At 40.8% G+C, this 26,904-nt stretch overlaps 1 protein-coding gene across 3 annotated transcripts in view; it reads left to right on the forward strand.

The window, feature by feature from the left end:
• The window catches only part of PLEKHM3 (pleckstrin homology domain containing M3), a 164,205-nt gene that overhangs the window by 51,429 nt on the left and 85,872 nt on the right, over positions 1-26,904 (forward strand). For all 3 annotated transcript variants that reach the window (XR_004189975.2, XM_006205232.4, XM_072961370.1), the window contains exons 4-5: positions 15,581-15,726; positions 26,571-26,764. Coding sequence is in view for 2 of the 3 variants with exons in the window: in XM_006205232.4 (XP_006205294.2) it covers positions 15,581-15,726; positions 26,571-26,764 (340 nt within the window). In the remaining variant the exon portion in view is untranslated. The remainder of the gene's footprint in view (positions 1-15,580; positions 15,727-26,570; positions 26,765-26,904) is intronic.

Below are 26,904 nucleotides of genomic sequence, written 5' to 3' on the forward strand. Positions count from 1 at the left end.
GCACTCTGACTGACTGGCTACAAATTTGGGGGTTTCTACAGCCTCCTCAGGTTTGATAAATTGCTACAATGACCCACAACTCAGGAAAGCACTACACAGTTGGCCCTCCATATCTGTGGGTTATGCATCTGCAAATTCAACCAATTGCAGATGGAAATTACTCGGAAAAAAATTCCAAAAAGTTCCCAAAAGCAAAACTTGAATTTGCTGGTTACCAGCAACTATTTAGATATCATTTGCATTATATTAGGTATTATAGGTAATCTAGAGATGACAAAGTATACGGGAGGCTATGTGCAGGTTATATGCAAATACTACATCATTTTATATAAGGGACTTGAACATCTGCAGATTTTGTTATCCATGGGGGGATCCTGGAACTAGTCCCCCGTGGATACTGAGGGATGACTGGATTTAGGATTATAGTTTTATTAGAAAGGATACAAATCAGGAACAGCCAAATGAAGAGACTCTGAGGGCAAGGTCTGGGAGGGCTCCAAACAGAGCTTCCATGACCTCTCCCAGTGGAATCAGGGCACATCACTCTCTCAGCACCTCAATGTGTTCATCAACCAGGATGTTCCACAGAGCTTCAGCATCTGGAGTTTTTATTGGGGTTTCACTATATAGGCACAATTGATGGAACATTGACTTTGTGACTGAGCTCAGTCTCTAGCTCCCATTCCCACCACCGAGGTCAGGCTGACTCATAGTCCCACATCTCTAATCCTGTGGCTGATCCTTCTGGTGACCACACCACATCCTAAAGGTATTTAGTGGCCCACCAGGACTCACCTCATTAGCATTAACTCAGTTGTGATCCAAGGAGCTTATGAATAATAAAGATACTTGTGTCACTCAGGAAATTCCAAGGGTTTTAGAAGCTCCCTGCCAGGATCCAGGAAGAAAGACCAGACAATTCCTTGTTACACAGCAGCACAGGATATTGAGTGGGCTGTTTCCACAGCAAAAATGGAACCTGGATGAAGGGAAGATGAGTGATGTATATGGTTGTCCCTCAGAGAATGAGGAAGGCATGGCCTCCTCACCCTGTTCCCACATTTCCAGTGAGCTGCTGGGGTGTGCCTTCCAGCACTGCCTGCATCCACCTGGGGAGGGGCGAGTTCTTCCTGGGTCTCTCTGGGAACAAGCAGCTTTGGAAACAGATAAGAAACTGGCTGACTGTGAACTGCCCAGCCTGGCTGCAGGTCTCCCAGAGCCCCAGCTCAGGGTTAGGGGATGATGGACACATCCAGTGACTTTGCGATCCACTCTCAAATCTTGGTTTCAAATAAAGTGTCTCCTTTTTAAATGGCTACATTATAAAGTGATTAACAGTGAATGTTATGTATTACCTTTAACTGAAAACAATTTAGTGTATGCTATATATACTTTTAGACAGGAGCTAGGATTCTTAAACCAAAGACATGTAGACTTGTATCAGTTTCTAAAAGACTGAAAATCACATTCTTTTTTATTTCCAGCTTTATTGAGGCATAATTCACAAGTAACGTTGTGTAAGTTTGAGATACAGTGTGATGATTTGATTTACATGTACATCATGAAATGATTGCCACATTAAGGTTAGTTAAGACATCTATCACCTCAGTTACCTCTTTTTTTTTTTTTGACAGTGAGAACATTTAGGATCTACTCTTTTAACAGCTGTCAAGTATACCATACAGTGTTGTTAACTTCAGTCACCATACTGTACAGTAGATTTCCAGAACTTATTCATCTTTTTTCTCCAGCTTTATTGAGATACATTTGATATATGACATTCTGTAACATTAAGATGTACAATGTGATGATTTGATATATGTGTATATTGTGATATGATTACACCACAGTAGGGTTAATTAACACATCCATCACCTCGCATAGTTTTTTTTGTTGTTGTTGCTGTTGTTTTTTGGTAGTGAGAACTTTTAACATCTACTCTCTTAGCAACTTTCAAGTGTACAATACAGTTTTGTTAACTATAGTCATCATTCTATAGAGGTATGTACCAATATACCAAAGGTTGTGTCTTGCCCATATTTTTGTAAAGCAAGTAAATCATGCTGAACCAAAAGCTTTGCTAAAAGTCCCTTCCCTCTCAAATCACGAGTTCTGTACCTCTTAGTTTGAAAATCTTGGTCTCTTTCTCCATCTTTACCAATAAAGATGTTCTCAACCCCCAGACTTTTTAGAGACCAGAGAAAATAATAGACACACATAATTTGGTGGCTGGGAAGCATCCAGACTCAGTAGGATAAGTAATAAATTAGGAGCACAAGAGCAAGGTCCTCTGTTTATAGCCCTGCCGCTGATTTATTATACATCCTCAAGCTAGCCTTTTCACAGTCTTGCAGGTCAGCATCTTCAACGCTGTAACCTGAGGGAAGATTAAACTGTCTTGACTATGTACAATTCAAATGTTACGAAATGTCAGCTGAACCAAAAGTGCCAAATATTATATATCACTGCATGTTTTCCCCCAGCAAATATGGGAGAGGAGTTTCTCCACATGATCTCTTGGATGAAGAGAGGTCTTGTTGTGGCTTAAAAATGGATGGGAGATCTTCAGGAAAATGATGTTTTGCATCCATTGTTAGGATGAGAAATTTTAACTGAGTAAGAGGTGCTCGATCATGTGGAGGGTTTCCTGGCTGCCCCTTGAGCCCAACCATCCTTTGTGATCCTCCTCTCAGTGATCTTCACCCACCAGCAGGCGTGTTCTGGTTGCCTGATTACCGTCCTCTTTTCTCCCCACTCCCATGATGCGATGCTGCCTGTCAGAGCCATCATCCATACAGAGGCTTTACAGGGTTGATAGATCATACCTCTTCCTTCTGCTCCTAGGGGTCAGGAAGATGGAGATCAAAGTATCACATGCATTGCTGAAAGGTCACAGAGAGTATCATCTAATGGCCCCTTAAATTTAAAAGACTTATTCACATGGTCACAACTGGAGTCCCTAGGGCCATGTCCTCTTGCTACAGCACACAGAAAAACTGCTCCCTGCAGGCCAAGCTGAGCATGCCAGGGTCCTTCTTCTGAACTCCTCAGTCCAATGTCTCATTTCTTTACCTGTGAGGAGGGCTGGATAAGCAGTGGGGAGAGAAGCTGGGAATATTACTCTAGGAAATTCCTTTTAAATGGCAACATGACTACCAAGGAATAGGCGTTTCCTACTTGTAGGTGGTCCCCCCCCCGCCTCTGTCCATAAATGAAAGTTTTATTGGCACATAGCCACACTTACTCATTTGTGTGTTGTCTAGGATTGCTTCTGAGTTGTACGTGTTTTTTGTGTCTTGCCTACCACCTAAATATCCTGATAAAAGCAGCCTATCTTCTTTATATACTAACCATATAGTTAAAAGATTAGCCTTGGTGGTGATTGCAAACCTCTGTTTTTAGAGAGACAGAAAAGCTTGGAAAGCAGGCCAAAGAAGGCATAGGGAAGAGAATAAACAATGGAAGTAGACCAAGGCAGTTCCTAAACCTTCTAGAACAGAAAGAATTTGGTTTGGGGTAAAAATGAAGGAATTCAGGTATGAACATAAAGGAAGCTGATGAAAGTGATCTTTTTCACTTTGAGGCTGTTCCTAGTACGGATCCACTCTCATGACTTTAATTTTATAAAATTGTTGTCATTACTAAAATAGCTCAAGTAGAAATTACTGTAAGAGATGCTGTCGGGTTTTTTCTGAGGTTTTAGCAAAGAAGAGGAAAGGTTGTGTTTTAAAAATACTGTAAAGTTGAAAGAGATGAGAGTCTCCCAAAGTAAGGAAGGAGAAACAGGCATTAAGAATGGAGAGTGACGTGGAAGAGAAGTCAGAGGGGACCCTGGTGGGACAGTGTAGGTGACAAAAGCTACTGACCAGATGAGACTGATACAGGCATAGCCTTCTATATACACGCTGGAAGGAAATGCAAGTTCCAGGACGAGTAAGGAAAGGCAGGTTGCTTTTCAAGTAAATCAGACAGATAATCTGAACTTCTAAGCCCATAAGAGGTTATTGACCTTTTGAAGCAATCATAATAGAGATGTCACTGGGGAATGACAAGAAGAGTTAATGGTGGTTTATATAATATAAAATACCAGGGAAAATCACTGTAGAAAGAATATAACTAGGGCACACGATGGATTTCCTGTGAGGAAAAAGGGTTCAGAGCAGAGCTACAATTAGGGTGAGGGGAATGAAGCACTTGTTTTGGGCACAAAATTTAAGGGAATGCCAAAAAACCCCTCATTAACCAAGATAAATCTTATTGTAATGTAATATTTAAAAATCAAAATGAATACCAAAAAGTCCATGATGAACAAAATACAGAATTTTTAATAGAGATGGGATCAGTATGGCTGATTTTTCCGTTTGCCTCGGGCTCTAATATGGTTCAGAGGAACATTCCAGTGAGATAGTTTATTTAAAAAGATGTCTTCCCCAAAAGCTTTCAGTGTGTAAGTTCCAAGTTAGCCAGCCCCACGTTCACCTTGTTACAAGGATGGTGAGATTGCCCTCCCTTCTCTGTCTAGGATTGCAGGGGTACCATGTGGGGGATCCCGGTACCTCCAAGTTTAGGATAGAACTGATGGGGGGTGAGGATGTAAACTGTGACAGAGGAGCATTATTCCACCACCGGAAGCCTTCGTGTCTAAAATAATCCGCTTAGTTTGGCCCCTTCTTTTTCAGCAGCTGTTTTTAAAGTAAGAGTTATTGGTAGCAAGTTTTTCACCAGAAGGATTAATTGATGAAAAAAAGAGCCCCAGGCTTGGAGCAGATGTTTCTAGCAGGTAGTTTCGTAGATGGTGGTACAGTGCGGACAGGGCCTCCCTTTGATGGCACCTCTTTCGTCTAAGCTAACCTAGCAGCATGAATCATTTTCTTCACATAAAGAAAGTACAGCTGGTGAAAGGGTTTTCCCTCCTCCCTGTAATAGAGGCATATCCATTGCTTGCAGAGAAAGGAGATTAAGTAGGTTCAGTACGTGGATCTTTTATTTTGCCCTGTCGTCTTCGTGCTGTCACAGGGTTTCTCTACAGGGGCACTGTTGACATTTGGGGCCAGATAATTCTTTGTTGTGGGAGGCTGTCCTTTGCGTTGAGGGATGTTTAGCAACATCCCTGGCCTCTATCCTTTAGATGCCAGTAGTTACCCCTACTCACCCTTTTGTGAAAACCAAAAATGTCTCTAGATATTGCAGATGTCCCCTGTTGGGACAAACATCTCCCCTGGCTGAGAATCACTGTGCTATCAGGAAACAAGGGCAGCCAACTATGTCTCCCTTCCTCCTGCAGCTCTTCCTCACTTCTTTATAAAGTATTTCTACTGAAATACACGTTGAGTATTTTGTACCACCTAATGGTTTATAATGAGAGCTCCGTATCTTAATGGGTAGATTTAAGTAATGGTAGGTTGTAGAAATAGAACCCTCACCAACCATCATTCAGTATAAGTATATCAGCTGCTTTTAGTCACAAGTAACAGAAAATTGAATTCAAGTTGATTTATACAATAAAGGGGGATTATTCTCAGCTGAGTTTTAAGTGTCACTTGATCAGCTAGTTCAAAATTTTTGAACTTTTTAGATATCTATTTAATGCTTCAAACAAACAGCTTTTTCTCCTCTAAACCATCTGCCCCTTCTGACTGGCAGGTTTCTCATGGGCATCTCTGACCGTCTCTGACCATCCCTGTGCCGTGCTTTCCCCGTGAGTCAGCTACCCGATTATTTGCATTTTATTTCCGCAGAATCACCTTCTTTTTCCCCCTTCCTGCTCCCAAGCCCACTGCCCACTGAAGCTTAGGCTGGTGAAATAACCTATTACAGAGCCTAGTTCTCTCTCCTTCCAGTGTTTTCTTGCCAGTTAATCTTTGCAAAGCTCGTGTTGCTGTCTGCTTCTAACAGCTCTACTGTCCCTCTGTCTTACTCATTAATGCTAATCCTGTATTGATTAGGAAGGACTCCTCTCCTGAGCATTCAGCATTCTTATGTTCTAGCTTCAGGTTATCGTTCCAAGCTCTTTTCCCAAAACCCCTCCACTTACAGTGAGCTTCAGACAAGAATCGTCAATGTTTTCCAAACAAGCTCCATTTTTCTGACTTGAGCCTTCCTTTTCCACAATCTTTTTTCTTCATGGCCCAGCTCAAATGCCCCTATGTCTACACAGCCCCCCTCGATCTCCACAATTAGAGTGACTGCTGCTTCTTCCTTTCTCACCTCTTACTGTCTTCTGCTTGCCACCTCACAGATCTGTAATCTTGTCTCCCCTTCACCCTTCATATTCAGAGGAGATGCTAATGCTTGTGGGGTCCAGTGAATTCACTGATGAAGTCACGTTCTTTTGTATAATTAACTCATATTTTTTGTGCTTGTTGTATTGTCATCCACAAGGAGACAATTTTGGAGATATCTTCCATGTGGAGATGGCTATGTGGAAATTCACCTATATAGTTCATTGATTTTGCTTATGAAGTGCCCTGTCAGCCACTTCATTTAGGTCCTGCCTTTTTTACTAGAGGCACAGCTGTGGATAGAATTACTGTCTCATCTTCTGTCCCAGTTTCTTCATCTGTAAAACAGGGATAATACTTGCCTCATCCAATGATAAGAGAATTAAAGGAATGTATGTGTAAAGTGCTTATAATAAAGCCTGGCATCTAGTAATTATGATGTATTTGTTCATCCATTTGCCTATTTATTTTTTGTTTCCATTTTAAATTTCTTGCCATTTTCATGAAAGTCTTTAGGGAAAGAGCAGGCAGGCATGGAAGTTAATGAGAAATTAAGAGGAAAGCAAGTATAAAAAAATACTAAATTTAGACTGATTTAAATATAGTAGATGCTGAATTTATAACATTTCATTATTCTATACTCCATAACTTTTCTTATCCTACACTACTATAAATGCTGATGTTGAAGCATCTTATCGTAAGAAAAGTGAAAAGTAACTCAACAACTTAAAACATTTCTTTGGAAATGAAAATCTGTGTCACAGATCATTATATTTGTAACTCAATGTAGCTATTTAGTAGATAGAAAAGCAGTCAGAATCTAACAGTGCACATATTTACTTACTTGCCTTAGCAAAAATCAAGATTTATTGCCTTTCAAGATAAATTTTGACTAAATATTGACTCTAAGCTCTCAATCATTGTTTCCCTGAAAGACCAATAAATCTTGAGACTCCTCAACTTGAGTCGGAGCCTACTTTGTATTTATTAATTTATTTCATATGATTTATAATCTTAATAACAACATTCCATGAGATTAAACAAATAAACATTATAGAGTTTAGCAAGGGTAGAAAATCTTTAGCTTTTTTCTTTTCTCGCTCTCTCTTTTTTTTTTTTGGCTGCAAAAAGCTTTATTGTTTCCATTTGGTCCACAGTTCAGGGGAGGGCTCCAGGGTGGTTTGAAAAACAAAAAACAAAAAACTGCCTAGTGGCTGCAGAGGGCAGAAATCCTGACACCAATCCCTCAAAGTCCACTGGGTTCTGGGGGCTTTTAGTCCTGCTGGAGGGTGAGCCTTCTAAGCCGTCTCACCCAGCCCAGTCTGCGAGGTTAGTCACGTGCAGCCCATCTTCTTGATGGGTTTCACCTCCTCACCTAGGGAATGGCTCTCCAGGATGTCACAGAGTTGGAAGTCAGTGCGGGAAGAACCCAGGGCACGCAGATCCCGCAGGACCTGACACAGGGTCTTCACCAGAGCCTCACTCCATGCATCCTGGGAGAGCCCTTGCATGTCCTGGGAGAGGGTGCAGCTGCCACGCTAATTTTGCACCTTCAGCTGACACTCAGCGCCCTGTGCTTCTCCTGAGCCAACTTACGGAAGGAGTGGTCCATATCCTCCAGAGCCACAGTGTCGCAGCAGAAATAGACGCCCAGAGAGAGGTGGGTGCAGGAGGCCTGCAGATGGTTGACCAGGCAGTTGTCGGCGGCCTCCGCCTTGCTGGAAAAATTCTGACAAATCTGGTCAGGAGTAAGGAGCTAGCCACAAAAAACGGTGTCAGCTGGTCCTGGAGACAGAGGATGGCAAGAAAATGATCGTGGAGGTTGTGACTAGAAGGGGAGTAGGAGGGTGGTCAGAGGCAGGAAGAAGGGGCGTCCCGGGGCCCGTTCCATCTGAAATCGCTGAAGCAAGAGACAGATCTGTGGGCCTACCAGGCGTGCTAGCTGTATTGTCAATCAGCAGAATTACCTGATGTGATTTTTTTCACTTCATTTCTTTGTTAAATATAGTACCTCTAGCACTGTTACTACAACATACAAACCGAAACTGACTTACCAATGAAAAAATTTTAAATTGAAATGTAATTGGTTGAAGTATAATTTTTAAATTGAAGTATAATATTGTGTTCATTTCAGGTATACAGCAAAGTGATTCAGTTATACATATATATCTATATTCTTGTTTAAAAATTCTTTTCCATTGTAGGTTGTTACAAGATGTTGAATATAGTTCCCTGTGCTATGCAATAAATCCTTGTTATTTATCTGTTTTATATATGGGAATGTGTATCTGTTAATCCCAGACTCCTAATTTATCCCTCCCTGCCTTCTCCTTTGGTAACCATATATTTATTTTCTATATCTGTGAGTCTGTTTTTGTTTTGTAACCAATTTAAACATTCATTGCAAAAAAAACCAAAACCTCACCTAACAGCTTGTAGAATACTTTAAAATTTTAAACCATTTAGTATTCGGATTAGGCTTTTAAAGATCGTTCTTTGGCTGCCTTAATCTTGCAAGTATAATGCAAGTAACACATGATTATACTTCATAGATGACCTCTGTCTTGGACAGCTGATGTCTGTTAGTCTGTTTCCTCTGTCTGTCTCTCTAGATATAATGTGTACTGAATACTGAATACTCCCTGTATCCAGGCATGGTGCTCATACTTTACAAGCATGATATTTGCCATCTTGCTGTGTTGAAAGGAAAATTCTTTAGCTAGGTACATCCGTTTCAAAAGGAGTTACTTACTTCTGTTATGTTCTTAAGGACATAGCTGTCCTAGCAACAGCTACAGTCCATTCTACAAGTGCCAGCTTAAATTATCCTAAATGTGTGTCAGCCACAGTAACAGTTTCCTTCCAAGTGTTACATTTTTGACATGTGTCAGCCCTCCAACTGTGTAGCCCAACTTTTTGAGTCAAAGTTTTGGCCAACAATGAGTGACAGTTTCTCTTTACAGTCTCTCACTGCCATGAAAGCCACTTATAGACAAACATAACATGAAGCCCACCAGGAAAAAGTGCTTTCCTAACAAAGAGAAATGAATTTCAGTATAGCTTTGGAAACAACCAGTCAGTACATTTCAGGATTGTATTTGAGTATGTGTATTCCCTCCCAACCATGGAGTTTTCATCCCCTGGGAAGAGAATTCACTACTAGAGGACATAAAACCTCATGGAGAAAATAATTTTGAAGTATTGCCATCTAAAGTGAGTCTGTATACCAGACAAAGGGGCTACCAGCCACGTGCCATACTATTCATATTAGCAATTAGAGATGGGACACAACTGCTTTTTCTTAATTTCCCCTTTTGTTCCTTTAGTTTCACTTGAGATGCTTGTGGATACTGTTTTCCTTATAACAGACAAAATGCATCCTCAGAGGCATTTGTTTTCATGTGCCTGATTCTCTAATCCAAATATTTCATGTCTTAATTGATTTATGACTAAGTAGATGTCTCCTATTTTATGAGTCACCACCTGGTCCCAAAGACACAGAGTAACTCGAATGCTTGATAGGGAAAGTTTTAGATCACTTATTTCTAAGTAGGTGTTTCTCAGTGTCCTGCACCCTTGCCCTCTTTCTATTACCATGTAGTTACCATAACTACAGTTATGTAGAATTCTGCAGCCTCAGTTCCACCTGTGTTAGCTTGTGAACACACGTGTGCTCAGTCTCACCTGCCAGCTCTGTCCCCTTCTAGAGTGGACGATGCAAGTCTGGGGCCCAGGTTTGCTTTGCTTCAATTTCCCTTAGTGGATACCACAGCTATATTGCAAAAATTGCTTCTGCCCTGTGTCCAGCAATCCCTTGTTTAAACACCGTGCCCAGCTCTGTGCTAACCCTAGGCTCACTGAAGAGAATTTCCTGCTGTGTACCCAGTGTGACAGCTTATTTTAAAAAGTACATATTCAACAACATTTGCTTAATGAGCCAGTGGTTATAGACTGTAAGCTAGGAAAGTTAAGTTCTTCATGACTTTTTCCCCCTAATTCTTGTAAAACAATAGATCATTGAACCCCCATTTCTGTTTTCCTCCATTTTGGAAAATCTGATCTCTAGAGCATCTGATTGGGCTCCAGGCCTTCAATTATCATTTACCCAGTGCTCACCATAGAACACTGTCGCACACCAGATCACTGAGTGGGAGGGAGGAGGGAGGGACAGGGTGTTCCCTATCTACCCTCTCCTGTGGCCGTTGCTCCTTACCCCTTGTGTGCACAGTAAAAGAGGGTATGCAACTTGCCGGTCTTATTTTTTCTCTTAACAGAGCAAATGAAAATCTCACTCTCCATCTCCTTTCCTCTCTTTTACAAAGGCACCTTCCCTTCTCTCTATTTGCCCCTGTTCCTTTCCTAGAGCATTTCTACTTTCTAAATAGAAAATACTGGATTTACCTCACCAGCCACGGCGAAGGAGGTAGCGTGACTGGCCACACTTAGAAAGCATTGGGCGAGTTCTTTCCTTAGTGAGAGAGAATCACCTGGATCCAGCCACAACCCTTGTTATTTTTCTCTTGTGCCCATGAATTTTCCACCTGCTGGCCCAGGGGAGGAGAGCTGCAGTCAGCAGCCAGGACGTAGAGAGAAGGTGGTTGGCTTCTCCTTAAGCTTCAGTGACACCTCATTGCAGCCAGTCGAGCCAACTAGGCACACTTGTTAGAAGAAAGACTGCCTTTGTGGAGAATTCTGCCAACATTTCTGCTTCAACCCCCCAGCAACAGATTCTTTTGGGTGTCTTTAGTGAGAGACTACTTGGGAAATGGACTGTACATGCGGCAAATAGGATTTTGGTTAAATGGTGACATTTGTTTCCTAAAGTGTATCAGAAGGGAAGCTAAGCTCTTCAGACCTTGTGTTCATTAAAGATTTGAAGTAGGGTGGGAAGCAATAAAAAAAAAAAGGCCAGTGGGTTCCCTTGTGAGATAGTTTTTTGTTCCTATGAATTGAACACACTCTGAAAAGTTTCAAAAAGAGACTGGGAAGAATGCATTTGCTTTGATCCAACATGTGGAGTGTTCCTTACTACAAATGCCTTTTAATTTAGAAACGTTGTTGAAAAGTCTGTTTGAAAGTACATGAAAATATAATATGTAAATAAGTTCTAATTAGTTATTTTAATTAATTATTTTTCGTCTCTCCTTCGTGGCTCTATTTTTCTCCTCATAATGTCAGTTGTCAGAGTCCAGTTTTGGCATCCTCCAAAAAATGTGTTTTTCTAACCATCATTATTAAGAAAACACATTTTCCCCTCTCCTGTTGAAAACCTCACAATGATAAAGTGAAATCCCAGATTCTGTGTCTTTATGAGGAATTGTTTCAGACATTTTTTGTCCAAGATTTGCTAGTAGGATATTAAAGAAGGGAAAACCTTGCAGTTAATTGAAAGAACGTTTCCTTCTTCAAATAAATGATTTGTGTTGGTTTTTAGAAAATGAATCTACTAACAGGCTTCTAATAGTCTTTCCTGACCATCTTCTCTTCTTTAGATGACAGATACATTGGATTTGGAGATTAAAAGTTTTAATTCTAAGTTGAATAAGATGCTTCTCTGTGGGGACAGTGAATGCTCTGGAAAAACAGTGGTAAAATGAACGCAGGTTGTTTCTACATAGTAAGTTTTTGAAAATTGACTAAGAACCTGAACAGTTGATTTTGGAAGCCTAGAAATTAAACTGTGTGACAAATTATGAACCTTTCACTGAGTTGTCTGCCCACCCTCTGCACTTGACTTGAGTAGAGTCCGAATTCTAGAGGGTGGAGGGACCTCTGCCATCACCTGGGAACCAGGGAGCAATCCTCTGCTTTCACTCACCATAGCCTCTAGTGGTGGGTGGGTGGGTGGGAAGAAACCCAGGTCCCTGGGCCCTACCCTAGATTTACAGAATCAAAATCTCTGGGGCCAGCTGTGCAAAGAGGGACTACATTTTTCACAAACATCTCCAGAAAATTCTGATGCTCACTGAATTTGGCAAACCACCGGCTTAGGCTAACTCCTTTCTTTTGCGGTGGGGAAAGCAGGCCTGGAGAGTTTGGTGGGCCGAGCTGGCTGTGTAGAGGCAAGAGCAGGCTTCCTGACTCCGGGCTTGTGTTTGTTGTCTACACACCATGTATCCAGAACACTCCTGAGCATGGGGATATGTTGAAACCTTCTTCTGAGTCATTAAGGCTTGTCAACCTTTAAAACAAAAAAAAGGAAAATAGTTTAGTGAGCAAAATTGAGTTTATTTGGGAATAATAGAAGAATTGCAATTTGGGGCATGCAAACTGCAGTGAACCATAGGCAAGTATGGAGAACAAAGGAGAGCAGCAGTTGTATTACAGAGGGAAGGGGGAAGTCGGGAGGGGCAGTTTTGAAGGAAAATTCATTGGAGGAGAGTGAGTGAGTGGGGTTGTGGTGGCTTCTCATTGGCTGGGCTGTTGCTGGGCCAGGAGAAAATCTTCCTTCTTCCTGCTGGGCTATGTAAAGTAAGCTGCTACAAGTGATGAATGTGCCCAAGAGCTCCCCCTTCAGGCCTTCCTGCCTCCATTTTAAATGAGGTTTTCCTCTATTCGTTTTCAGAGGGTGATTTCAGCGTAAGGAACAGGAGAGCATGGTTTTAAATAAGTTAGAAGGTAAAGACAACCCAAGGACTAGAGGTAGGAGTTAGTGTGCTACTGTTTCTGTCTCAACTGAAATAGGCATGAATCCCAGCCATGTGTCTCGGCCTTTCTCTCTTTCATAAGCCTGGAGACCTGTGTAAAGTGGTGAGGATGTTTAGCTTATTTGGTTGAACCTTCAGCATGTTAGGCTTTGGACCTTTGTGTCTGGTTAATATACGCATTTGTAGGCTATATGCTTTCTTAAAATGTACATTTTGTGTATTTTAATATTGCCTATATCTGTTGTATCTAGGAGGTTATAATAAAGTCATTAAAAATTATAGACTAATAAACCTAGTAGGACCTACTAAAGCATTTACAAATACTCAGCAGATGCTTACTGATGTTTATTATATCCAAAATTCAAACAACCCAAAAGCTAAAATATCTTAAATGTATTTTCTCAGTGTTTTATGGTGAGTTTCAACTGTAATGATCCTGAATTTCTACAAGATCATGCTCATCTTTCTAAATCATTTGGGAAGACTGAATTCTATTCATTGTCATTTCAGTGTTAATTTGACTGTCTACTAATTTTGGGGAACAGCAGTGTCATAGTGTCTAGAATGTGCCAAGTTCCATTCACCTCTGTTTCACAGTCCATATATGAACATGTTTAATGTCTAATTCTTAGAATGGGATATGAATGAAAGTAAGCTTTTTCAAGAGGCAGGTGACCAGGTTAGAAGGATCATTTCCAGAATAGCCATGGGAAATTAAAATCTCTTTATATGCAAGAGGGTGTTGTGTGCCAAATAATATTCAGTTTATCATCCTTTAACGTAAACATTTATTGATGTGTAAAGCTCTATGTTAAGTGCTGAGGATGAAAAAAAAAATAGATCTAAAGAGTTTACTGTGGTTCTGGCCACACAAGGACATGAAAAAGCACCACAGTTTAAGGAGACGTGCACTACATGCCGAGTGAGCAGATAGCACCCTGCTGTTCACAGCCTGGTGAAGGGGACAGCATCTCCCAGGTCCAAGCGAAGCAGCAGGTGTGCTTGGGTCTTTCTTATCCTTTCACACACATCCCATTCCTTAGCTCGTCTGAAAAACAGGAGCTTGTTGTCATTCTGTTGCTACTCAACAGTAAAGAAATCGGTATTCTAGGCAGGAGAGTATTCAGCTCTTGGAGCGTAATACCAATACATTTACTCCTCATCTTTCAACACCTCTCATAATTAAAAACAATAGGCTCTAATTCTCTTTCTGAAGGGTGTGCCGTGAAATGGCTTGATTACTGATGCCATTTTGTTCGGCTGGTTATTTAAAAATTTTTGTTGAAGTATATAGTCAGTTTATAATGTATTGATTTCTGGTGTACAGCACAATACTTCAGTCATATAGGAACTTACATATATTCGTTTTCATATTCTTTTTCACCATAAGTTAAGTTACTACAAGACATTGAACATAGTTCCCTGTGCTATACAGCATACACTTGTTGTTTGATGCCATTTTTTATGTGATGAGAAAGTTCTATGAATTTTATGTGCTTCTATTCATGAAGTTCATGTGATAACTATCTTCTTAGGTTGGCAATTTGTTAATTAAACATGTTTGAGCTCTTCTAATGGAAACGGGGTGCAACACTGATCACTATATTATTATCACTATTATTATTGAGTAGTCTATTTTGTACTCGTATCATGAAATAGGCTTCATGTGAGATTTCCTTGGTCAGTATAGTTCTTGGCATCCAAACATGAAATGGGCCACAAGGAAGGATTTCTAAAATGAAAGCGGTAGGTGAGAAATGTCAGAAAAATGATGCTGCCTGTATTACCGTGATTACCTCTTCTAGATGCTTGTCCTTTAGGCTGATTGTGACAGAATTTCTTTTCTCATCAGTAGAAGGTTGTTCCTCCTATCTAAAAGAAAGTAATGGCTTCTTTTTGGCAGGGCCATGATTATTCCCAGGTCCCCTGACAGTGCTCTTCAGGATTTGGTAAAGCAGAAGTCAGAGCAGAGGGCATCTTGTAAGGAGAAATCATTCATGCCAAGATCCGGGGGGGGGGTGGGTGGGGGGTGGTGTGAGCACACTGTGTTTATATGGGGCACAGTGAGGAGAGTTCTCTGACTGGAACACAGAGGTAATATTCCCATGGAGAGCAGTAGGAGTAGGTGGTTGGGAAGGAGATATGGGGCCAATCAAACAAAGGACACATTCCTTTCATTGATTTTGTAAGCGAAGAAAGGTTACATATCAGGTTTTAGGATCATTTTAGAGTCAGACAAGCTTAGAGTCAAATCCAGACTCCATCTCTTACTGTCTGGGTGACCTCAAGACAAAATACATAGCCTCGCTAAACCTTAGTTTATTCTTCTGTAAAACAGGGCTGATGATATCTTCGTCGTGAGATGATGTGCGGGTTAAATAAGATCCTGTATGAGAAGCCCCCAGCCGAGTGCCTGGTGGAAGTAGAGCTTCTGAGGAGGGAAGAGAGGAAGGAGATGAAAGGGGCTTGGCTCTGAAGACTGATCTCTGGCAGCCAGGTGCTGAAGAGCTGGAATCAGAGACCAGGAACAGAGCAACAGGGTCAGCAGTCCCCCAGGTGAAGCTGTCAAGCTAGGAATAAGGGGACATGTCAATACACATATTCTCTGCAGTTTCGTCCCTGTTGTAGACTTTCCTTTCACTTGAGGATTGTGTAACTTCGTTCTGTGGTATTTGAACAGCCATCACAGACTTTTTCTTTTGCCTTGCCCAGGATGCCAGCGATCCATCGGTCTTTCCAACGGGAAAGCCAAGGTGTGCAACTACAGTGGGTGGTATTACTGCAGCAGCTGCCACGTGGACGACAGCTTTCTCATCCCGGCGCGCATAGTCCACAACTGGGATACTTCAAAATACAAGGTAGGTACAAAAGCTGGGTTCACTTCATAATCGTGATTTGGGTGTTTACGTGTTGTCACGTGGATTCTAAAGATTATGTTGTAAGAATTTGAAGCTTGATTAAGTAGTCTCATAAAAGTTACAATTTTATGCTCTTCTTCCACTTTATACACTTGCTGTTGCATCATTTCCCTCCTTTCTGTGGTTTTAACCCAGGACTCACACACTAATAATTCCCACATTTTTTTTTCTGGATCATATGGTAGTGTTTATTATTATTATTATTATTGAAGTATAGTTGATTTACAATGTTGTGTTAGTTTCTGGTGTACAACATGGTGATTCAGTTTTATATATATGTGTGCATATATATATTCTTTTCCATTATAGGTTATTATAAGCTTTTGAATATAGTTCCCTGTGCTGTACAGTAGGACCTTGTCCTTGTTTATCTTTTCTGTATAGAGTAGTTTGTACCTTCTAATCCCAACCCCCTCTTTCCCCTTTGGTAACCATAAGTTTGCTTTCTATATCTGTGAGACTGTTTCTGTTTTGTAAATAAGTTCATTTGTGTCATTTTTTTTTAGATTACATGTATAAGTGATACCATATGATATTTGTCTTTCTTTGTCTGACTTACTTCACTTAGTATGATAATCTCTAGGTCCATCCAGTTGCTGCAAGTGGCATTATTTCATTCTTTTTTTGGCTGAGTAATATTCCATTTTATATATATATATATATAGATAGATATAGATATGTATATATATATATATATATATATATATACCACAATTTCTTTATCCAGTCAACTGTTGATAGACATTTAGGTTGCTTCTATGTCTTGTCTGTTGTAAATGGTGCTGCTATGAACATTGGGGTGCATGTATCTTTTCGAATTAGAGTTTTTTTAGATATATACCCAGGAGTGGGATTGCTGGATCATATGGTAACTCTGTTTTTAGTTTTTAAGGATGATGATTCCCACTTTATCTCCAGCTCCAATTTTGCTGCTGAAAATGAGATCTGTGGATTTCATTGCCTAATGGTATTTATCTCAACTTTAGTTTTCAACCTGGTAGTCTTCGAGATATGTGAACTGGTTGGCTCCATACACAGCATTCCCACCCTTGCATAAACCAGGGAATCGAGTTTGGCAAGTCAGGAACTCTAACCCCTCACTGGACTAATACTCTCAGCTTAGGATTCTTGTGTGGTCCTGGGTCCTGCTACACAATAGAGAATCCTGTTATCTGATCTGAAGCTTTCCTGATCCTTCTTCCAGAAACTTGTCGCATCCTCCTTGAATGAATCTTCCACACAAGGTGCTTCATACAAAAACAGGCTGAATGACTGTTCTTATACTTCCTTGCTAATAGATGTCTGAGACTTGCTTTCTGTAACTATCACCCAGGAGCAAGTTAGGCAGGGAAGGAACGTGTAGCTGACACCCACCTGTAATCTCTGAAGTCTAAAATGAACATGACAATTCTGAGTGGCCAGTGGGCTTATTTCCTTTTGTACATCCCTGGCCATCTCTGTCTCCTGTTCTACCCAATAACCAGCCACATCTTCATTGTCTTCAAGGTGCCTCATCCCCATTCTTCTCAGCATATGACTTTGCCTCCTACTTCAAGGAGAAAATTGAAGCTATGAGATTTGAATATGAATTCTTACAAGTCTGTCTACATTTGGACCTATCCTTACTGCTTTCCCTCCTACGTTGGGAGGAAGAAGAGTCCTTTCTCTTGTTGAGAGATCATCTTTCCACATGTGCTCCAGAGATTTTTTTTACTCATCTCGGGAGTCCTTGCTCTTTGTTCCAGAACTGATGAAATCTTCTCCACCTTGGAGAAATCTCTGATGCTCCCTGCCTTCCCCATTTGTGCATTGCTGGCTCCTCCATGCCACCACCACATGGGTCTCTAGAATTGCACTTTTGTAGGGTTAATATGGGGAGCTTATTGCTCAACAGGCGTTTGTCCAAATCCCACCTCCACTTCTAATTAGGTGCTTGATTTGTTTGGGCAAATTACTTGAACTTCTCTGAGCCTCCATTTCCTAATATGTAAAATGAACCCAGACTGCCTGGGTTCAAGTCTTAGCTTTGTCGCTTATTAGCTGTCTAACCCTGGCAAGTTATTTCGTCTCTCAGTGTTTCAGTTTCCTCATCTGTAAAATTAGGACGATAATAACTCAGAAGGTTACTGACGGTTAAATGGGTTGGTGCATGAAAACAAAATACCTCACACCAAGTGTGTACCAAATAAGCATGTGTTCTTACTATAATTTGTATATTTACCTAAAAGAGATGTGTGAATTGGGATAATACAAGAAAATCACTCTTTTAATGACTGTGATAAGCACTTAAAGAATGCGAGTTGTTATTTCATTATCCTCACGTTTCTATAACAGCCAGCTGCTTATTTGTCTTCTCTCTAAAGGCGAGCGCCTTGGGCACTGGGGACCTGTCTTAGCACAGTTCCTGGCTCAGAGTAGGTAAGCAGGAAGGTCTACTGAATGAAAGAGTGAGGCCTGTCCTATGGGCTCAACAGACTTACTTTGTGGGGGGCACCCCAAAGTGGCTTTCTCATCCTCACCAGATGTCCCTCTGAGGACACATGGCTCCACCAGTCCCACTGACAGTGCTGGGAGGCTTCCTGGACCCTCCCCTCTGCCGCACCTGGCCTGCCTACCCAGTTAGCAGAAATCAACCACTGACGTTTAGCTCTGAGGTCATGCTCCCCACATCACGCACAGCCCCCACCACACCGACGCAGCCCTCAGCATCACTCACGGGAAGGAATTCAGTAGCTTCCTGCTTTCCTGCTTTCTGCTTCCTGCTGCCTTCAAGTCTTGCCTCAACAATATTTCAGGAAAGTCCTAATTTGCCCCAACATTATTTCCAAAAAGCACTATTCTCACCTTGGGTAAATGTTGCACCCTCTCTTAGTCTCAGTTTCTTCACATTTAGAATAGAGATAATAGTAGCGATAGTACCTACTTCATTAGGTGCTGTTTGCTTAAATGAACAGTTCACAGAAAGCACCTCGTGCAGTGTCTGGAATATAGTATGTGCTCAGTTAATGCCAGCTTTTACTATGATTGACTGTAAGGTAAAAACAAATCCCTCAGCCTGACATAAAGACCTTTTATGGTCACTAGTCCCTGCCTTTCCAGCCCTTTCATCCACTATATCCCCACTCCCATGAGTCTCTTCCGAAGATCACACTCCTGCCCGTTCCCCAGTCCTGCCAGGCTGTTTCACACCTCTTGTCTTCCTCTTGCCCTCATTCAAGTCCTAAACCCAGCTTAAACCTCACTTCCTCTCCTGATTCTTTCCTTCCGCTCTGCCAGGCAGAGTTATCATTCTCTCCTCTGCATCTTGTACTTAACACTCCGAATAGAGGCTATAAATATATTTGCCATGTGGTATTAGATAAAAACTTATTTATAGGGAAAGAACACTAGTTGAGTTTGCTTAAACAGTTTAGACTCATCTACTTAGAGCAGGACTTTGACAGCCGAGAAGTATGTAGAGAGCGAGTAAGTGAGGCAGTAACGGCCCCAGGATCATTGCGGATGTAGGCGGATGGCACCTGCCCACAGAATACGTGCCTGTCAGTGGAGCTAAAGCAGAAAAGGTGGCACTGGATGAGGAAAATGAAAAACTCAGGCATGGTCTGTGGAGACCTGAGATGGAGGAGATCCAGGTCTTTTTGCAGCGATCGCTAGAGGCCATCCAAACCAATTTAGTCATCAGTGATGCTTAAAGTCTTTCTCTAAAGCAGACCTTTTGCAGTGGTGGTCACTCAAGTAACAAGGTTTGATTTTGAGAAGATAGGTAAGTAATGAGGATATTAGGTCCCTCACTTCATCCATGTTGCACGTGAGGAAACTCCCCCTTGTCAGACCGTTCCTTCCTAGGATCTCAGCGGACCAGAGACGATTTTAGAGCAAGAACAGAGCTGGTCGATTTTATCTGGATCATCTCTCACTGGCATTAAGTAACTATATTCCATTTGGTCCAGTGTCTGTCTGTCTTTGCTCAGGATTTAACTTAATGTTCCTAATTGTGAGGATCAATTCAGACCTATCAGTTTCCAAGACCAGACATTGTTCTGTTAGATCTCCCTGCTCCCTTAATTGCAAGTACGTGACTGGCTTGACTATCCACTTAAAAGAGTGAAAAAATGGTTTTGCAGAGCAGAATGAAATCTGTCATGTTAAGCATTTCTTTGTGTGCTCTCCAGAGTAATAATAACCCTAATTATTTTTAAAGCAGGATTTCATCTATTTTCCAGTGTACATCCTGCAGATTGAATTGAGCTCTGGGATTACCTAGCAGCTAAATCCTATCTATCCTCAAATTCTGTAGCCATTTTCTAATGAAATTCTCTTTGAAGATAACTTGCCCTCTACCCTCCCACCCCACCAATTCAAAAATACCAAGCATGACAAAGAGATGGTAAGGAACTCAAACTTACCCTCGGCTCATCCTAAATAGTACTCCTCCATTGTGCTTTTTACAAATATTTTTGTATCCTAGCCTGAATATTCACATTCCATTTAACTAGGGGTTTTCCACGTTACATAAGCTATTTCCTATCTCTTCATCTTGAGAGGCATTCAGGGCAGGCTCTATTGCCCTTGCAGAGCTGGAGAGCAGCTTGCTGATGGGAAAAACCACTTATTCAGAGTCATTTGGAGATTTTGAGAACAAATTGTAATTAAACTTAAGATCTCCTGATTCCTCCTCCACTAGCCCACAGTGCCTGTTTTAATAGGACCAAGAAGTGTTATGGCTGGGATGGATCCTATTAAAACTTTTGCCATGATTTTTCATAATAGAGGTGGGAAAAAATACTGGAAGGGAACGTTACCAAAAGCAGGAAGTGGTTATTTTACCGTGGTAAGATTATGGGTGATTATTTTTCTTCTCTCCTAATCTTTATTTTACAATTTTCAGTAATGTGATTCTATTATTTTTGTTGTTTCATAAATTCTGTCCTGTGGCACCATATATTCTATTTAAGAAAATATATATTAGAAATTAACCTTTTTTAATCCTCCGAATTATGATTATAAATATGATTGTTCTGTCCTGTGATCAATAACCTCAATGTGGTTTAATGTAGTATGGGAGGCTATTTATTCTGTAAAGAAATTGCCTTGTACTACAGTACTTTTGTTATTTTTTTGAACATAATATATTTTCACAAATTTCAAGATTCAAAAGTACAAAGGACATAGGTACATAGAAAATCTCCCTTCTGCCTCTTTCTCCCACCCACCTTGTTCTCCCTACAGGCAACCAGATTACTCCTCCCAGGCATATTGTACGTACATGGCGGATTTTTTTACACAAAAATGACAGTGGGCATGTATAGCATACGTGCTGCTCTTAGAAAACATTCCATTTAGATCGTAAAACTCTTCCTTGGGCTTTTTTTTTTTTTTAACAGCCATTCCATATTGTGTCATGAATTTAACAAACACACACACACACACACACACACACACCAGTTTATCCAACTTGTCCTTGTTTTGATGAACATTAAGGCTTTTCCAACCTATTATAGAGAGAGATTCAATGAATAACTTCAGACATTATTTTTTTAAGTTGAAGTACCATCAGTTACAATGTGTCAGTTTCTGGTGTACAGCACAATGTCCCAGTCATGCATATACATATATATTCATTTTCATATTTTTTTCATTAAAGGTTATTACAGGATATTGAACATAGTTCCCTGTGCTATATAGTAGAAACTTTTTTAAAATCCAGTTTTATATATCGTGGCTAAGATTTGTAAATCTCAAACTCCCAAACTTATCCCTTCCCACCCCGTTTCCCCGGTAACCATAAGATTGTTTACTATGTCTGCATGTAAGCCTTTTCATCCATGAGTGAGGCTGTCAGCGGGTAACTTCCTAGATGTAGGTGTGTGCACTTGTGAGTTGGATGGATGTGGCCAAATGACCCTCCATCAGAGCTGAGTGCTCGCTTTTACCTTATATCTTCTTTCCAGTGCCTTTCTTCCCTTGGTACCAGGGTGTCAGTTGTCACCTCTGTTGTCCCTGTATTGCCTCTAGCTGTCCTTCCCCTCTTCTTTATTAACTCTAAATATGTTGTGAACTTAGAAACAAATATCAGACTCTTAGCAATGTGTGGTTCAAAGTTATGGCCAGAGTACTGTAAAGTACCCGTTCCTCTGTTCAGTGAGAATTTATTGAACACTTACTGTGCTCGCCCTTCTCGGCCTTGAGACATAGCTTCTGTCTCATGAATTTCTCGAGATCTCGAGAAAGACAGTAAACATATACAAATAAACGACTGCTAGATAAATGAAGTGTTATTGGACTTTAGTTTTTGTTTTAGAGTTAGAGTCAAATGGGAACCCACACACCAATGCACCACCACCTTAAACTATGCAGTTCATCTCCATTTGTAGCCCACTTGCCTTCTGTTTCACTAGGGAAGAGGGAAGGACAACAGGGACAGGAATCACCTCTTTTACAGAGTGATGAACACATTTTTTGGTAGAGTTATTAAAAAATAAAAAGAATTGTGGATGTAAACAATGCAAAAAAGCACAGAGCAGCGTATCCTGACTTCTGAGTTTTGCCTCGAGTTCTGCCACCAGGTGACCCCAGATAAAGTCATTTACATTCTCTGGAGTCAGTTTTCTCTTCTGTTAAATGTGAGTAATAGTGGAGAAAGATGCCCTTTCCTCTGGTGGGTGAGCAGGGCCTAGGCTGAATTTCATATCCCACCCCACCGCCCCAGGCAGCCTGCACAACACTAAACAGCTGCCATGTCTGCAGTCAGGTAGGTGGGGAAGCAGCCGGGGGAAGCAGGTTTTCCTCAGTACTCCATGTCCCAGAGCTTTAATATGCTAACATGCTGCGCTTTGAATCACCAAGAGAGGAATGTGGCATGTGACATATTTCTTGCTGGACCTCAGAACATCTTTTTTGTATGACTGGTATTCCTTGGAACACAGGTTGAGAAAAACTGAACTAGATTATCTGTACCAGTTCTTGTTATTCTAAGATTATTCTAAGATCTGTTTTATTCTGATACATTTTCCTCCTTTAACAAAAACTAAGGTCCTCGCCGCCACCACCACCATGTCATCGTCCTCTCCAAATTGCTGTCTATGGTCACCACATTCCCTTTGCCCCATTGCTTTCTTACCTAGGGCTATTTTTGGGGAAGCATACTAGGACACTGTTCCAGAACCTCTCAGAATTACATAAACCTAAACAACATTTGAGAATTTTATTTTTAAGAGGTGGCTGTCAGCAGCATAACAAAAGGTGTATCATGTTCAAATCTATACCAGTGATGCTTAATGTTCAAATCAAATGACAAGTGTTTATTCATAAATACATACGTGTATGTAGCAGATTGGTCACTGTTTGTGGATAATCATAACCTGATTGTGCTGGTTTCTCCAACTCAGTGGGAAGGAGACCTGTTTCTACCTGGACCTCCTCCTCCTCAGCTCTCTTGATTTATGTAAACTGCAGGGCTGTGAAGAGAGAACCAGTTCACAAACTGCAATAAAACCACAGTCATAGAATTGACTTCTTACAACTTAAACTCTTCTAAGTTAAAAGAGCTACAGAAAGAAACTGGTTTATATTAATAATACTAATAACTTTAATAAATAGTAAATATTATTTAGTAAAATACTAACAGGCCAATAGGTTTGAAAAATGAACGATCAACCCTATAAAAATTGTTTCTAATGTGAATGGAGTGGGATCATGGGGAAGAATGCCAACCTAAATCATTCATTTTTCTAAAGAAAAGAGTATTGTGTTTGTCCATCTGCACCTATGAGCTGAGTTTTCACATCAGAAACAGCACGCCGCCTTTAGATGTTTTTCGTAATTTGGTAGGCAAGAAGTAGCTCCTAGCTCTGAGGTGGAATATATTTGGCATTCACGTGTAACTCATGAAATATTTCCATTAATAAGAAAGACACTTTCTCTCACATAAGCTCCATCATTTAAGAATACCATTGGCTTCCTTCCCTAAGTAACTATATGTTTTTAAAAAAGCTTTTTAGTTACAGTTGAGTTTGAGTTGAATGTGCATACCTATAAGGAGGATCTTTTAGAACTTAGAGCAGTGTTTACACCGCTTTTCCCCTATTTTGCAAAAGTAGGATTTCATGCCAAATTTTGAGTTCTCTCAAAAATTCCCTTACCGGTGTAAGTGGTTGATTCTCAAAGACTGAGCACGTGCTCATCCTTGCTGCCCAAAATGGCGCAGCATGGCAGGGATTTATTTGTTCACATACTTGGGCAGCCGAGGTCACAATATGCTATGTATTCTTAACGCTAGTTAATAACTTTGCGAAGTGGTGCCTCAGGCCTTATTGAGACCAGCTCTGTTTTTGTTTTTAGTAATTTCAGTTTGTGAATGCTGATGTCAGTAGCTGCTGTCCCATTTGTCTCACTGCTTTTACTGTCTCTGTGAAAGACTTTTTTTTTTCCATTCGGGCTTAAGTACCACCTGAAGAGAGAAGCCTTTTAAGACCTGGGAGGCTGGCCAGTGCCCTTTGTCCTTCTGTTCACCTACTAAAAGGTAGCATTGTTAACCTAATTCAGCGGGGCCCTGGCTCAGTATAAACACTGCTCAATAGAGCCAGAAAGACTAATTGAATTGTACAATACATCATTCTTCAGCAACAGTTTCAAGTGGATTTTACTTCATTTTCCAGAACACTGTCCATTTTTTTTCCTCATTTGAGGTATTTAAATATAGCAAATATTTAACCATGATAAACAAAACATTTGAGTCCAATTCCATGTTTCCCTGCTGAACTGTGCTGCATGAGGACAGGGCCCTGCCTGTGGTAGACTGCTGAGTGCCAGCTATAGTGTCTGCCGTGTCCGTACCTGCGTCTCTAGACCTCAGAAGGATGCGTTATTTAGCCCTGTCCACTGTTACTTCCATCTGGTTAAGCAGTCAAAGGTTGTGGCTAATTCTCTGTGCCTCTTTGTGGGCTGGATGGGCAGAGACTGTGAACTTCACTAACGCTAACTCTTCAACTCTGCAGGATCCCCAAGGATCACACAACAGAACAGGCACCTCAAAATTGCTTATAAGGAGAAAAAATGACTTTTATTAGAAAAAAACCTGATGCTTTTTTTTGCATCTCTGTAAGAACATAAACTTTTGTATGAGCTTTCCACGAAAAGAAGAGAATACTGACTTTCATGAACATGTGTTTTTAATCAACATACAATGGCCGTACATCTAGTGTATCACATGTACACACTGGTTTTCGTGGCGGTGTCTGCTTGTCGTACTCTCCTCTGTCCCATCCTTGCCCACTAAGTGAATTTCCAGTTCTCTTTCTAGACCTTGAGCCAGTGTCACCTGCTTTGCCGGCCCTGCCCTGGCCCCTAACTCCCTTCTCCCAGCACGTTTGATGTCTCCCTCCTTTAAGGGACCAGTAGTCTCATCCATATTTCTTTTGCGGCAGGTAGCAGGCTGTATGTTACATGTTTTGTTTTTTTTTTAAATATTTGTCTCTTATACTCAATGTTGAATCCCATGAAGGTAGGGACTGTATTTTATTTTTCTTCATTAATACTTTTCTAGCCTAGAGCATGAAACAGTAGATTTTCAGTTTTCTTTTTAATGAGAGGAGTTGTTTGTTTTATGTTGAATTCCCGCCTTACTCCCAGTACTGGAGAGGTTTTGGTGGAGACCTTGTGGAGAGGTTTTACCTTCCATAAACAGAAACAGAGCCAACTCTGTGTGTCACTGAGCCAGTCCACATCCTCAGTATCAGTGAATTGGTCTGCAAAGATCTTCCAAACTACCCATAGGTTATGCATTATTTAAGTTACACCCTTCATATCTCAGGTGCATTGTGTTTCTACTATTTATTTCTACTGATGACAATGACATGTTAAAGTCAACTCTGATACTCTTGACGTTTATGACCAGAAGTGAATATAGAGTTGGATGGATATACTGGCCAGCATCAGCCCAAGCTCAGAGCTGTTCTAATAAGAGCAACTCTTCTCCTCACTAAAGTGTGTATTTGAGCCTGTTTTCTATGCAAATTGTTCCACATGTAGTATCTTTTTTCCTCTTTTTTTGGAGATACCCTTTTATTCCTTTTGAATTTTGTAATATGTGTATGGTTTACCTATTTTTTTTGAAATGGCTGCTTATAAAAAGTATTATAAAATATACATACATATATATGCACATGTATATAGCTTTTAATCAGCACTGCTATAAGAGTCTTAATAAATTCCTTTTTTTTCCTTTTTATTTTGAAATAATTATGCATTCATAGGAAGTTGCATAGATAATACAATACAGAGTGGTTCTGTGTATCTTTTAACCACTGGGTATATCTTTTAAAACATGTTTTTATTGAAGTACAGTTGATTTACAATGTATTAGTTTCAGGTGTACAGCAAAGTGATTCAGTTATACATATGCATATTTTTTCAGATTCTTTTCATGTCACTGGTTATATCTTAAATAACTATAGTACAATATTTAAAAAACAGGAAATTCACATTGGTATACTGTTCTGTGTCATTTTATCACATATGTAGATTTGTGTATTCATGTAACAACATAAGAATGAATGAATTCCTTTCAATTCTGTTTCCTTTTAGGTTCCTTTTACTCACTGAGTTTCTGGAGGAGAAAAAGAACAGCTACATTTTTTTTTTAGTTTAGTTAGGTTGTGGGCTTTTTCATTTGGCTGTGTTCGGAAAATAGTATTACTTTGATCGTTAAGCCATGGTTCCTAGCTGGAGGAGGTGTGGAAGGCTGGGTGGTTCGCCGGCACTGATGGAGGAACTTTCTTTCGTAGGTGTCCAAGCAGGCCAAGGAGTTTCTGGAGTATGTGTACGAGGAGCCCCTGATCGACATCCAGCAGGAAAACCCCATGCTGTACGGACACGCCGAGCCGCTGGCCACTGTGGTGCGGCTGCGGCAGCGGCTGAAATCGCTGCGAGCCTATTTGTTCAGCTGCCGGGCAGCCGTGGCCGAGGATCTGCGCCGCAGGTAAGAGTCATAAATGTCAGACGGCTCCGGTTTGTTTTTCTTTCCCGCCCCGGGAGGGTGGTTAGATGATCTCTAAGGGCCTTTACAGCGCGGACCGTCTCGAATTCTGTGGCTCTCCCTCTGGGCTCAGCTCTGACTTT

Source organism: Vicugna pacos, chromosome 5 (assembly GCF_048564905.1).
Source record: "Vicugna pacos chromosome 5, VicPac4, whole genome shotgun sequence".
Taxonomy (NCBI): domain Eukaryota; kingdom Metazoa; phylum Chordata; class Mammalia; order Artiodactyla; family Camelidae; genus Vicugna; species Vicugna pacos.